Here is a 13617-nt window from a genome sequence, read left to right on the forward strand (position 1 = left end):
GGCAAGAACGGAGCCGACGGCGACAACTGCGGCGCTATGGCCGGACGGCGGCGCTAGGGGTGGGGGTGTGATACGTCTCCAACGTATCGATAATTTCTTATGTTCCATGCTTGTTTTATGATGATACACACATGTTTTATACATACTTTATGTCATATTTATGCATTTTCCGGTACTAACCTATTAACGAGATGCCGAAGAGCCAGTTGCTGTTAGAACGGAGCCGACGGCGACAACTGCGGCGCTATGGCCGGACGGCGGCGCTAGGGGTGGGGGTGTGATACGTCTCCAACGTATCGATAATTTCTTATGTTCCATGCTTGTTTTATGATGATACACACATGTTTTATACATACTTTATGTCATATTTATGCATTTTCCGGTACTAACCTATTAACGAGATGCCGAAGAGCCAGTTGTTGTTTTCTGCTGTTTTTGGTTTCAGAAATCCTAGTAAGGAAATATTCTCGGAATTGGACGAAATCAACGCCCAGGGGCCTATTTTTCCACGAAGCTTCCAGAACACCGAAAGGGAACCGAAGTGGGGCGATGAGGCGCCGCCACACTAGTGCGGCGCGGCCCAGGAGGGGCCCGCGCGGCCCTAGCGTGTGGGGCCCCCGTCAGCCCTCCGACTCCGCCCTTCCGCCTACTTAAAGTCTTCGGCGCGAATAACCTAGTACCGAGAGCCACGATACGGAAAACCTTCCAGAGACGCCGCCGCCGCCAATCCCATCTCGGGGGATTTAGGAGATCGCCTCCGGCACCCTTCCGGAGAGGGGAATCATCTCCCGGAGGACTCTTCACCGCCATGGTCGCCTCCGGAGTGATGTGTGAGTAGTTCACCCCTGGACTATGGGTCCATAGCAGTAGCTAGATGGTTGTCTTCTCCTAATTGTGCTATCATTGTTGGATCTTGTGAGCTGCCTAACATGATCAAGATCATCTATTTGTAATGCTACATGTTGCGTTTGTTGGGATCCGATGAATAGTGAATGCTATGTTATGTTGATTATCAATCTATTATCTATGTGTTGTTTATGATCTTGCATGCTCTCCGTTGCTAGTAGAGGCTCTGACCAAGTTGTTACTTGTAACTCCCAGAGGGAGTATTTATGCTCGATAGTGGGTTCATGTCTCCATTAAATGCGGGGAGTAATGACAACCCCTAAGGTTGTGGATGTGCTGTTGCCACTAGGGATAAAACATCAATGCTATGTCTAAGGATGTATTTGTTGATTACATTACGCACCATACTTAATGCAATTATCTGTTATTTGCAACTTAATACTGGAGGGGGTTCGGATGATAACCTGAAGGTGGAATTTTTAGGCATAGATGCATGTTGGATAGCGGTCTATGTACTTTATCGTAATGCCCAATTGAATTTCACAATACTCATCATAACATGTATGTGCATGGTCATGCCCTCTTTATTTGTCAATTGCCCAACTGTAATTTGTTCACCCAACATGCTATTTATCTTACGGAGAGACACCTCTAGTGAACTGTGGACCCCGGTCCATTCTTTTACAACGAATACAATCTACTGCAATACTCGTTCTACTGTTCTCTGCAAACATCATCATCAACACTATGCATCTAATACTTTGTTACAGCAAGCCGGTGAGATTGACAACCTCACTGTTAAGTTGGAGCAAAGTATCTTGGTTGTGTTGTGCAGGTTCCACGTTGACGCCGGAATCCCTGGTGTTGCGCCGCACTACACTCCGCCGCCATCAACCTTCAACGTGCTTCTTGACTCCTACTGGTTCGATAACCTTGGTTTCTTACTGAGGGAAAAATTTGCCGCTGTATGCATCATACCTTCCTCTTGGGGTTCCCAACGGACGTGTGCTTTACCGTCACAAGCAGCATGGTGGTGGCGTCGCACTAGGGCAGGAAAGAAGGGGAACAAGAAGAAAATCGAAGCGGTCGATTTCGTTGTCTTTGACATGCGGGACCGGGTAAGAAATGGAGGACGCTCCAAGCGACCGCCGAGCGTCCGCGGAGACGTAAACCTGGCGCATATTTGGGCCATGTTTGCGTCTCCGCGGACGGCCCGGTCACTTTGCGTCGCGCCGCTGGAGCAGGCCCGCATTTCCGGTCACGGCGGACGAAAACGGTCGCTCAGCGATCGTTTGCGTCGCGCCGCTGGAGATACCCTTACAAATTTGTCTAAATATATACGGAAAATTACGATAATTAGGATATCTTAAGCAGTTCGATGTAAACGGATGGTGGTTGTTTGTTTTAATCCGTACTCCACCAGCCCATCGGCGGGACACAAATGGATGGAGCATCTACAAGACCCATTTTCAACCGAAAACTTCTTCTCCTCCCGGGTCCCACCTACCAGGGCACGTAGGCCACTCCATACACAAATCGCTTCTCTGTGCAATAACTCTATTTGCATGCTTACATATGGAGTTGCCGATGATCTTGTTGATTAACTAGTGCTTGCGAATGAGCGAGACCACATGCCTCGGCTCGATGTACAAGTTCTGTAAAACCGTGATTGGAGTGTTGGGCTATGTTTACCTGAGAGAGCCAAATGTTGTCGATACTACCCGACTGTTGTCGATCAACTAGGTAAAGATGTTCCCGAGGATAATTGCAACCATACGTTGCATGCATTGGGAGTGAAAGAACTGTCCTTTTACACATCAGGGGTAATATATGAGAGTCTAATCATTGATAATGAGTGTGATAAATGCCTCCTTGACCAAGGGTGGCTATTTCACGGTGAATTACTTGCACTGCGACCTCAGCCAACAACATTTGAGGGTTTCTCCATGGGCATCATGAGATCCATGATCGCCACCGTTACGATCAACTTTAAGCGGATTTGGTTGAGCATCAATGGGCATTGGCAGGAAACAAGTTGTCATCTCATCTCGTTTATTTGTTTTCTGAACTATGTTGTGTATTTACTAAACTACGGTGATTGCGAACTATCTTGTTCATTTGACTGTACACTATGTAAAATATTTTCGCCACAACATTATTGTTTTCTATTTATATGAAAATCTTTTGGGTGAAAATGGAAGAAGGAGGCAGAAGGCCGGTGCGGACAAAAATATGCTAGGCCACCCTTGACCCAAACGGATAAAAAGAGCAGCACAACTGAATTTCTACCCGTTGCTCAAACCAAACGGACCAAATGTGTCAAGTGAGATCCCACATAAATCACACACATTGTGTAATTTATTTTTTCTAGTGTAAGTTTAGTGTCCGAAATAGGGTGAGCTGCTAAAGATGCCCTTATATATTTTTGGAATGGAGGGAAGGGAGTACGTGGAAATGGTCTCGGTTGGGACCGTTTTGTTATTGCTGTTGCTGAACGCAGACCTTCGCGGCCGGTCGTGTGTGGAACATGATAATTCACAATGATTTCTTCCTGTATTCCACCACTACGCAACAGGTTCCACGGAGTCTACGGTCTCGACACGACCGGAGAATCCAAGATGATGGCACTACTCCGATAGCGCGTGCACGTACGCCACAATATCATAGTATACCCATACCATTAGGGCCTACATTCCATATTAGCTGCTGCAATATGCAGTACGTGGACACGTCAGACCTGCGACACGATATTTCCCCGCCTGATCTGATCACCGGCTGGCTGCGCCGAGGGGAGAGTCTCACGTGTCGCTGTCTAATCACTAATCAGCATGGTACAGCGCTGCCCCGACACGATATTTCCGTGCCTGATCTCATCCGTACGTACGTTCGTGGAGCATGAACGTGGCCCGACCGTTTCGTTTGGGAAGTTTCAGTGCGCATTTAGGAAAGCAGTAAAAGAAACAGATGCGTTTTCTCTCCCTACCTGACCGCTACCTCAGTGTACGTTTCGGTATTCATTCGTGCGTTTCGCTTAGGTCTGCTAGGCCTCTTTTTACAGATATACCCCTCCACATATCGTATTTGTCAAAAATACCCTCCATCGAATGTTAATGTTAAAAGTATCCTCGCGGAAAGCTGCCGAAGCAAACCGGTGTCTCTTCTTTCTTTTTTGCGAAATTTCATCGATCTATTAAAAAAATCAACGTTTAGTAAAAGATGACTAAAAGTAATAAAAATTATAAATAGGACATTAGACCACCTAGCAACGACTACAGACCACCGGAGCGTCACTTGTGAGAGGGGCGAAACCCTAGATGGGTTTTAGAGGTGTCTGGTCGCCTCCTCTCGGCCGGTGTCTCTTCGCCAACTGTAAATGCGGTGTCACTTTTCGTCGACGGGATTAGCGAAACGTGACTGTATGCCAGCTCAAGAAAACGACACAGTACACGTTGTGGGTAGGTGCCACGTGTCGCATAGGGGTGTATTTGTGAAAAAACAACAACGAAGCACATAGGGGTGTATTTGTGAAAAAACATATTTTCCCATCACCACCGGAAGCCTAGCAAGAAAATTCTCTCACGAGGACATGACGCCAACATGATTGAATTTAGCTTTGGTGGAATATGTGCTCCACGCCTCCACTACCATCTATAGTAGCTCCTAGTGATGAGAAGGAATTAAAGCAGGCCAGGCACGGCCAGGCGAGGGAGTGGTAGAAGCATATATAGATAGTCGAGAATGATGGAAAGAAAGAAGATGGGAGGGGAAGGAACAGGAGAAAGATTTTATACCTAGCTTGCGGGCAGCAGGCTATTGCCTGTCAGGCTTCCCAATCAAGCGATACCTTTTCTCCTGCCTCACCCCGTTTCGTTTGCTTCATTCCAATACCAATTGCCCGTCGCCATCTGCAAAATGCCATCCCGGCACGCCCGCTAGCCTAGTGGGCACTCGGCCGAAGCCCAAAGGGATTTCCTCGTGCTCGCGGCGTGCCTGCCTGCTGCACGTCCAGCCACCGAGCCAGCGGGCATGAAGGACCTCGTGTCCTGCTTCAGCGAGCACGCCGTGCGGATCTCCGACGTCGCCTGCTCCGGCTCCGCCGCCGTCAATGCCGCCGCCGTGGCCGCCGCCGCGACGGCGGGGAGGCCCGCGGACGGTGCCGCCGCCGGAGGGACCGCCGCGGCGGCGATGAGCGGGGTGACCACCGTGTACCGCTCCCGCCTCTCCGCGTCCGGGAAGGACCTGCTCGTGGACGTCACCTGGTCGCGCTCCCCCGACGGGCCCGCGCTCTCCGTCGCCGTCCACGACGCCGGCGCCCGCCACCACCACTCCGCCTCCGCCGCCGCCGCGCCGCGCCACCTGCACCGGCGCAAGGGGAGCGGCACCTTCACGGCCGGCAGCTGCGTGGTGGGCGTCTTCTGGGACTACGCCTCCGCGCGCTACGACGGCGCGCGCGGGCCCGAGCCCGTCTCCGGGTACTACGTGGCCGTCGTCGCCGACGCCGAGTTCGTGCTCCTGCTCGGCGACCTGAGCCGGGGCTACGTCGAGCGGCTCCACGGCGGGATACCGGTGGCCGCGTCCCGGATGGCGCGCCGCCGGGAGCGGTTCGTCGGGTGCGGGCGCTGGTCCACCAGGGCGCGCTTCCTCGACTCCGGCGCCGAGCACGAGATCGGCATCGGGCTCGACGGCGACGCGGAGGCCTGGGTGGCCGTGGACGGCCGGAAGGTGGTGCAGCTGCGCCGCCTGCGGTGGAACTTCCGCGGCAGTCACACGCTCTTCCTCGACGGCGGCGCGCCCGTCGACGTCACCTGGGACCTCCACGGCTGGCTCTTCCAGCCGATCGACCCCTCCGCCGCCTCCTCCTCCAGCGCCGTCTTCACCTTCCACGCCAGGGGCGCGTCCGAGACGAAACTCTGGATGGATGACGGCGCCGCCATCACCAGCGGCGAGCAGGAAAACGAGAAGCCTCTGTCGCCGGCACCGGCGCGCGCCAAGCAACAACAGAATAAGGAGGCAGCGGGAGCGCAGCCATCGGGGCAGGGCTTCTGCCTGCTGATTCAAGGTTTCAGGAGCTCATCCAAGATCACTTGATCTGTATGTACATTCCGCGACAACCATTTTTCTTCTTCTTTTTCTTGCTTTGCGTGCTTGAAGTTTTAGGATCAGTGTACTGATTGACGCTGGTTGTGAAATTCTCAGATGCTTCACCGGAGTGTGAAGCTGTGAATGGTAGGTAACTGACATACAGGTCGAGTTGTTTTTCGTTTTTTCGCTTGCTGGGTCTGTCACCGTGCTGATTTAGTGCCTGACTGATCAATGTGTTCTGGGTTTCAGAAATACAAACAAAGGTTGCAACTTTCTATTGGAACTGCTTCTTCCTTCTCATTGCACTCTGGTAACAACTTTGATGAATTGCAGCATGGTAGTAACTTGTCTGGAGACTGACATACACTGTGGGGGTAGTTTCATTCAACTCTGCCCAACTGAACAATCTCAAGAACACAACACCTGAAAAATCGACCTCACCTCGGATGGCCAGTACGGTAGCGCCGAATGAGCTAATTGGCTATACATGCCTGCCCTTCAGAGCATGCTACCGTAGCACTAGATATGTCCTCTGCGCTCCAAAGATTTTGGAGCGACCAATCATTCTGTGTCTTCTGAGGCCAAACTTCTCTTGATCAATTTGCCCGCGTGTTTAGGGGATGGGCACCTCTAAGCAACCACAATATTCAGGGTGCCAAACTACTGATGTAAGAGTAATGAACAAGGTAAGTTAAACATTTCATTCTGTATTAGTCAAGTCGGGTGGCGATAACGATCAAAACACACCTTTTCTCAATAATGCGGCACAATCGTTGTCATTCTCTCGAGTAACCACGCACACACCCATATCCATCGCAGATGTTGATTGCTCTTTTTTTTACAGAGTGTTGATTGCTTATTTCTTAAGAACACAGCTAAAGTTGACGGATCAACTCTTGTTGCAAAATGGTCCCTCTGCATTAAACCACGTAATACAAAAGAAATGTGCAGGGTAAAGGCCAGTCTGCAGAATCAGAGCGGTCCCCGTGGAAAATAGATCCGGAGCAAATGAAAAATGGTCCAGCATCGGTATTGAACTGGGTTTAACGCTGTGGGAGTCTGAAGAAAATGTAGGTAGGGTGGACACAAAATTTGAATCACGCATTGTTTTCCACTAATAATGTAGTAGTATGAAACATCCCCCCGCAAAAAAAGCCTCTGCCTTGATCATGATAGCTTTGCTAATTTATTGACCTTATTACTAGCCGCCTTCAGCATAGCAAGAAGAACTTTATGCAAACCTGCCTAACAACGCTATGTTACCTGCCTGCAAGGTCAACATGTTAGGCTAGTGAGACCTACCCAAACTGATCGGCCATTTATGGGATGCAAAGTAACACAGGAGTAACGCATTCAGGAAGGTCTCCTAGTTTTGATTGTGGACGGTTTGTAACACCATTCATCGGAGATGAATGCTATTATGCAGATGGAGCTTTTGGTGGTTTTCTTTTTGTTTTTGGTTAACTCTTATGTTGCAACTGCAACTGAAAACGCATGCACACAATCAAGCTGCAAGTCCCGTACATAGAGCAGCATCCAATGCCCAGTTTTCCATGGCGAAGTTGGTGTGATTTTCTTTTGAAAGCTGGCGGATGATTCACGCCTATGACAACAGTAGGTTGCACAATACATCATCTTCAGACGTCAGCTCACGCACCGATATCACATGAACAAAACAGAAGCCATGATGGATGCAGTAGAAGTACCTGTAGCTCCAAGCAGGAGATGAGTGGGTATGCAAGCAGATTACATGTGGAGATGTGGTCCAGGATACGTACGTACAGCAGTCTTCATCTTCCATTACTGCTGAGCAACCATGCCTTCCTGAATAGAGGATAGCACGATTGGTTAACGTACAGAGCTAAAACACATCCAGGAGGGCAGAAAGACATGTGAATCGATTGATGAACAAGACACTGATTCCAAAGGAGGTACAAGGGTACAAACTAGAATTGAATTTGGAACCAATGAAGGTAACATATCAAATAAAATCAAGGAGAGAGGTGACAATTTGTCAGTCATAGCAGGGGATCGTATCATATCTGGGTTGTTCAGTGATGATCCCAAATGCTTGTCTGAAACAGGCATGGAAAATGACAGTAACAGGTGTGAGTGATAACAAACTAATCTTAGAAAATCACACAAATCCATAGCCGCCGCAGATGTTGATGGCTCATTTTGTAAGAGTGGAACTTCTGTCTGACTGATCAACTCTTATTCCAAATGGGTCTCGTGCGTTGTACCACGTGTTAGAAGTTTCAGGTCATTGTTGATTTATCAGTTTAAATAAATATGCGAGCAAAAGAAGGCTGCCGCGCTTAAAACTGTCATACATTATTTTTTCCTTGCAGACTTAAATAATTTCTTCAATAAAAGAACCCAAACAAATAAAAGATAGTTCAGGCTTAGTGTCTTAATCACGGCTTTCCTATTCTAAGAATATTAGACTAGTTCATCAAATTGTAACTATGATAATTCTCTGCACATACATGTCCATAAGGTTCATGCACAAGTTGCACTAAGTATGGAATTTTTAACATGATTAGTCAATTCTATGAATAATAAATAAAAACTCCAAGTTAAGGCCTGTAAGGTAACCTGGTCTGTACTCCCCAAAGCAGCTAGTCTCTCTTGATCACCTCTTTCTTGATCATGATATGGCTTTGCCACCATGCGAGAAACTTTAGGCAAATCTGCTTGGATATGCAACCTTACCTGCCTGTTAGGTCAGCATGTTAGGTTACTGAGAACTAGTAACCTAGTCAGCAATCTAATACAAGAGTACCCCAATTAGAAAACTATTTAATTTGAGTATAGATGGTTTAGCTCACCATTCACAGATGGGTGTAAATGCAGCTCTGCTGCCTCTTAAACTGCAACAGCAAAAGCATGCATACAATAAAGCAGTAATTCAGGTACATCCAGGATACCTTGCAACATCCGATGTCCAATTATCCATGGAAGGCATAATAGGAAAGTTTTTCATGTTAAAATGCCCGAGAGACAGGAGTGTGCCAACTCCATGCGAAGAGGACAACAGTAGGTTGCAGAATACATCATCTTCAGACGCCAGCTTATCTGTTGAAGCATCACATGGACCAAAGTGATGAGGCAGTACCTGTAACTCGAATCAGGAGATGAGTGATTGGTTATGCAAGCAGCTTACTTGTGGTCCAAGGCATGTACGTTAATCTTCCATTACTGCTGGGTAACCATGCCATACTGAATAGAGGGTAGCAAGATGGATGAACGTCTGAGAGCTACAACACATTCAAGAGGACAATAACATGTTAATCACGTACCGAACAAGACAATGATTCCAGAGGAGGTACAAGGGTACAAACAAGAATTCAATTTGGAATCACTGAAGAAAGCTTTTACACTGTTATGTATCAAATAAAAACATGAAGAGAAGTTCACCTTCGCTGCTATCCAGTCTTCTGATTGTGAGCATATGATGACCTGCACCTGACATCAAATCGACATGAATAGAGAGTCAGCAAGGAAGCATGAGCTCATATCACTCCCTAGCAGAAGTACCATGGTTCACTGATATCACTGGTGCTTGTTTAAGACGATAGCCACAGATAAACCTTCAATGCAGAAATGCAGAAAACAATATTATCAATCTTTATCACTATATACACACCAGGTGGCTGGAATACAATAATCCTGAAAAGGAATGTACAGAGTAAAAATCTTGTGGTGTATTCAAATTATAAGTGAAGCATCATATTCTGGAGTTGGGTACTCAACAATGTGTTCGTTAATTCATTTATATGTTCTTTGGCACATGAACATTTGGAATTACATGAAACAACGAAAGTGAGCCATCAAATTAACAAAGTTTTAGGCTGGCTGGAGATAAGGCTTCATGTTAGAATTGCCTGATGATTATGGGTTCCTTGGAGTGCACCATGCCAAGTTAGAATTGCTTGATGATCTCCTATGCCATGATTAAATATTCCTTGTTAAGTACAGAAAAGTTCCTGATATGATATACAAGAAAAAACAATGTTAGCTAGCATGTACGGAGTGCCAGCTTATTGACAATAGAAAATAAGCAACTTGGATGGGCATGATTTCTGAAGCAAAATAGCATCTTGAAGGTTGCAGCAGTATGTGGGTCTCATTTATACGATAAGTTACAGTCTAATGAGTCCATAAGCATCATTTGATCCACATGCCCACATAAGCCTGCAGGGTGATGTTTGAGTTGATTGGGTCGAAAAAATAAAGTGTGCCCAGAACACCGAATCCATAACTTACATACTTGTATTTCCTATGTCTTGGGTACCTCTTTTTTGTTTTGTTCTCCCCTGTTTGGCCTCCTTCCCCTCTATTTCAGCTGTATTGCGATGTGGGAGCATCCTGATCTTCCCTCTCAGTTATTAACTACTCCCTCCGTTCCATAATTCTTGTCATGGTTTAATTTGATCTAAAATCATGACAAGAATTATGTAACAGAGGGAGTAATTTTCATCAGGTGTGACCCCCTGCATTGGCATGTTATGTCCATCTTTGCAGCACAAATGAAGGATGTTGTTATGGTTAAGAACTTTCAGTGGATGGATTGACTTACCATTCCGCAGATCAACCAACCCATTGGTTTGGTACTACCTTTTGCACGAATGTACTATTGTATGATGTTTTTACATGTTTTCTCGACTTTGTTGGATCATTAAGGATTTTTTTTTGAAGATGTATACGCATTTCATTAGATCAAAGACAAATACACAACACGTACACACCGAACGGAACGGTCCAGAAGGACACGCAGACCCGTACACTTTGCAGAAAACACCCCGAAAAACTGAGAAATTACAAAGAAGTGCTTGGGGCACCCTGCACCAGATCCCATCCGCCGCTCAACTCCGGCGACGCCATGGCTAACACCGAGAGGAAGAGAGACAGAGGCCATCACACCTGAGGTCGACGCAGCTCCATTGCCGCTCAACGGCTTTGTGAACCTCAATTGCGGAGCACAGAACGTGCTCACCTTGTCGCTGGGGCTCGTCGGTCGGGGCCTCGCCCCGAGCTCGTCGTCGATCTCCAGATACGGCGCACCCTGTCGACCACGCCGAGGGTCGACGCCGGATCTGCCTGCCGCGAGCCACAAACTCCACACGGATCTCGGGACCTTCAAGACCAGCACCAGCCACACCTGGCCGGCGGCCACAACTCCTGTACAACTCCAGTCTTCCCGACGGCGCTGGAGGAAACGCCGGCGCGACGCGGACGAAGACAGAGACCAAAATCCACCAACGAGATCCCCGCCGCCGCCACGGCGATCTCGCTCAGGAAACCTAACTCCTCCATCCAAACCGAACAGCAGAGAAACTAATCCGCGGCTCCTCGATTCCGCACAACGGCGACCTCGAGGCAGTGGCCCGGAAGATATTATTCGCGGCGGCGGCGATGGCACCGACCATACACCGCCGGCAAACCCTAACCTACACCTATCTACACGCCGGCCGAAGATCAGCGAGTCTTCCCCCCCATCCCACGGTCGCCGTGGCGACGCGAGGAGGGGGAGGAAGACCCCGCCTTCAGCGGCGGCGGATGGAAGGAAGCGAGTCGCCCTCCTTTTCGCCTCTCTCAGTACTGTAGAGAAAAGGATAAGGGAGGGGAAGAGTGGTGGCCTTTGTTGGATCATTAAGGATTGAGTTCAAATTCTCTTGCAGTTGTGCAATCGAGCCATACTTTTTGTATGCCTTCGTATAGCATATTTCTCGGGATTTCTATAAGTGTTTGCTTTGAGCTTGGCTCCATTAGTTAGAACTGATCATCTAAATTCCATGGGATCATTCCGAGGGCTAACTATGGCTGGCATGGCCTGACCTCTTCACGGCGGATTCTCAATACTTTTTTTTTTTTGAAACGTTCGGATTCTCTATAGGGAAAAGCGTGGTGGAGCAGGTGCGCTCCACGCACCTTTTCATTTTTTGTCCTTTTCTTTTTTTATCTCTCAAATTATATAATATTTCGATTAGACACTCACTCAAAAATAACAAATAGAATGGAGGAAAAATAGTTCGGAATTTTTTTGTGCAAATATAAATTTTGTCCTTTTCTTTTTGTTATGTTTAACTGTTTAAGTGATCTGCAAATTTTTGAGTTCAAACAATGTGTGGTGTGAGAGATACAAAAATGAGAAATTGTTTGAGAGGGGAAAAAAAGAACTTGCACAGATCTTGATGCAATATACACGGTCTGAATACGGGTGCTCACCAAGCACCTGCTCTGAAAGTCCACTCCCCACTTCTCAATACTCATAATCTGAAGAGCGACTAAGGATGAATGGTAACTAGGCATACACGTAAGAAGCAAAGAAGTACCATTCCCTCTGAGGCTCTAACCCAAACTAATTGTCTCAGCTTTGTCTATCTAGAAAAATTTGAGTTAATTAATCTGGAACGGAGGGAGTAGTATGTTGTAAGAGACGAACCGCGATGAACTCGCCCGCCAAGCGCCTCTCGAATTGTTGGGGCTGAGTACCAGGCGAAGCAGAGCGCGAGGAACCGCCAGCAGATCCCCGCGATTCCGGCTCGGCGGGGAGGAGAAGAAGGAGCGCGGGAGCGGCAAACGGTTCGAGCATACGCCATACGGTGGCAGGTGGAGCGTGGCGCCGGCTGCGTCGTCGTGGGCGCTGTGTGTGTGGGGAGGGGAGACTGGAGAGAGTGGGACGGGACGATGACAGACCTCTGTGTCTTTTTGGAACCGGGCTGAATTCACATTCGATCCCTCCTGGGCCTGTAGAACCATTAGTTTCGAATAAGCCTAGGCTTATAAACTCTAGGCCGACATTACAATTACGACGGGCGCGATTTTGTTTTCGTTTTCTTTTAAAAAATAAACAGGGTAGATAAGCCGACGGTCACAACTTGCATAAACAGTCAGTCAGTCGCCCCACATGACCATCTATAAAAAAAAGACTGAGCCGACCAATCAGGAACATGGGTCCTCCTCCTTGGCGCGCGAGCGTCGCGCGCCCCCTTGCTTCCACATCGCACAGGTAATTAATTTTACGGGCGGCCCAATATAGGATGATTCGTTCATTCTCACTGGGCCTTTCTTCGTTCGGCGGCCCATGAATGTCTACGACCCACACAACAACTGCTTGTCCTGTAGTTGAACTGCGGGGTATTTAAACTGGTCAATCTCCTCTTAAACTTTCGGGGTGGGACTAAAAATTAAACCTGTATCTGCCGTTGTACCATCCACGGGCCGACGCTGGGCTTGCATGCTTTGGGCCTGACGCGTTGTAGGTTGTCGTGTACCTCGTGTGGCCCACTATTCGCACGTGGTTTGTGCCAGACGTTGCTCTTTGCATGTTTTGCTAGTGCTGCTCTCTCCTTGTGTCAAGCGCTGCGTTGGTATGACAGAAAAATACGATCATGCATGGAACCAGCTAGTGGTGGTGAACCGAGAGTAGTACACTATGTGGTCTGTTTCTTCTTCTTATAGCTAGCTCACGGCTGTACACACTGGTATTAAAAAGCACTTGTATCAGGCCTTGCCGCTAATTCCATGCATGTGCATGCGAGCTGATCATGCTAAGAGTACATGCGTGTGTGATATTTTCACTATGCATGCAATGCATCTAATCATGTGTGCTGTTGCAGCTAGCTAGTACTGACCGATATAGGCTGTACATGCACTTGTGTTAGCTTAGACTATTGATTTTCA

At 47.9% G+C, this 13617-nt stretch overlaps 2 protein-coding genes across 5 annotated transcripts; one reads left to right on the forward strand and one right to left on the reverse strand.

Annotated features, from left to right (window-relative positions):
- The first annotated feature begins 4531 nt into the window (after nt 1-4531).
- LOC127334689 (uncharacterized) lies at nt 4532-6211 on the forward strand. The gene has a single exon (XM_051361213.2). It carries the CDS (start codon nt 4873-4875, stop codon nt 5932-5934), a length of 1062 nt encoding a protein of 353 aa, XP_051217173.1. The 5' UTR covers nt 4532-4872; the 3' UTR covers nt 5935-6211.
- Nucleotides 6212-6286: 75 nt separating this feature from the next.
- LOC127334690 (uncharacterized) lies at nt 6287-12622 on the reverse strand. Of its 4 annotated transcripts, none has more exons than XR_011752312.1 (8): nt 9816-10194; nt 9469-9521; nt 9349-9396; nt 9095-9188; nt 8859-9006; nt 8527-8647; nt 7635-7752; nt 6287-7531 (listed from the first exon to the last, which is right to left on the reverse strand). XR_011752312.1 is itself a non-coding variant. In XM_071826437.1 (8 exons), exons 3-8 carry the CDS (start codon nt 9469-9471, stop codon nt 7729-7731), a joined length of 438 nt encoding a protein of 145 aa, XP_071682538.1. In that variant the 5' UTR covers nt 9472-9521; nt 9816-9917; nt 12377-12622; the 3' UTR covers nt 6287-7728. The 4 variants fall into 4 exon arrangements, 3 of the variants coding, with proteins under 3 accessions (XP_071682538.1, XP_051217177.1, XP_051217178.1); XM_071826437.1 differs by adding an exon at nt 12377-12622 and having other exon boundaries at nt 6287-7752; nt 9816-9917; XM_051361217.2 differs by lacking the exon at nt 9816-10194 and adding an exon at nt 12377-12622 and having other exon boundaries at nt 6287-7752.
- Nucleotides 12623-13617: the final 995 nt, after the last annotated feature.

Source organism: Lolium perenne, chromosome 2 (genome assembly GCF_019359855.2).
Source record: "Lolium perenne isolate Kyuss_39 chromosome 2, Kyuss_2.0, whole genome shotgun sequence".
Lineage (NCBI taxonomy): Eukaryota > Viridiplantae > Streptophyta > Magnoliopsida > Poales > Poaceae > Lolium > Lolium perenne.

Excerpts from the sequence above, each read along its gene's own strand:
- LOC127334689 (XM_051361213.2), top strand. The coding sequence starts at position 4,873 with ATGAAGGACCTCGTGTCCTGCTTCAGCGAGCACGCCGTGCGGATCTCC.
- LOC127334690 (XM_051361217.2), bottom strand. Across the intron at positions 9,189-9,348 it reads AAGACTGGATAGCAGCGAAG|CTCTCAGACGTTCATCCATC; the intron begins GTGAACTTCTCT and ends AATGTGTTGTAG. Across the intron at positions 9,007-9,094 it reads GTACATGCCTTGGACCACAA|ATAAGCTGGCGTCTGAAGAT; the intron begins GTAAGCTGCTTG and ends ATGCTTCAACAG.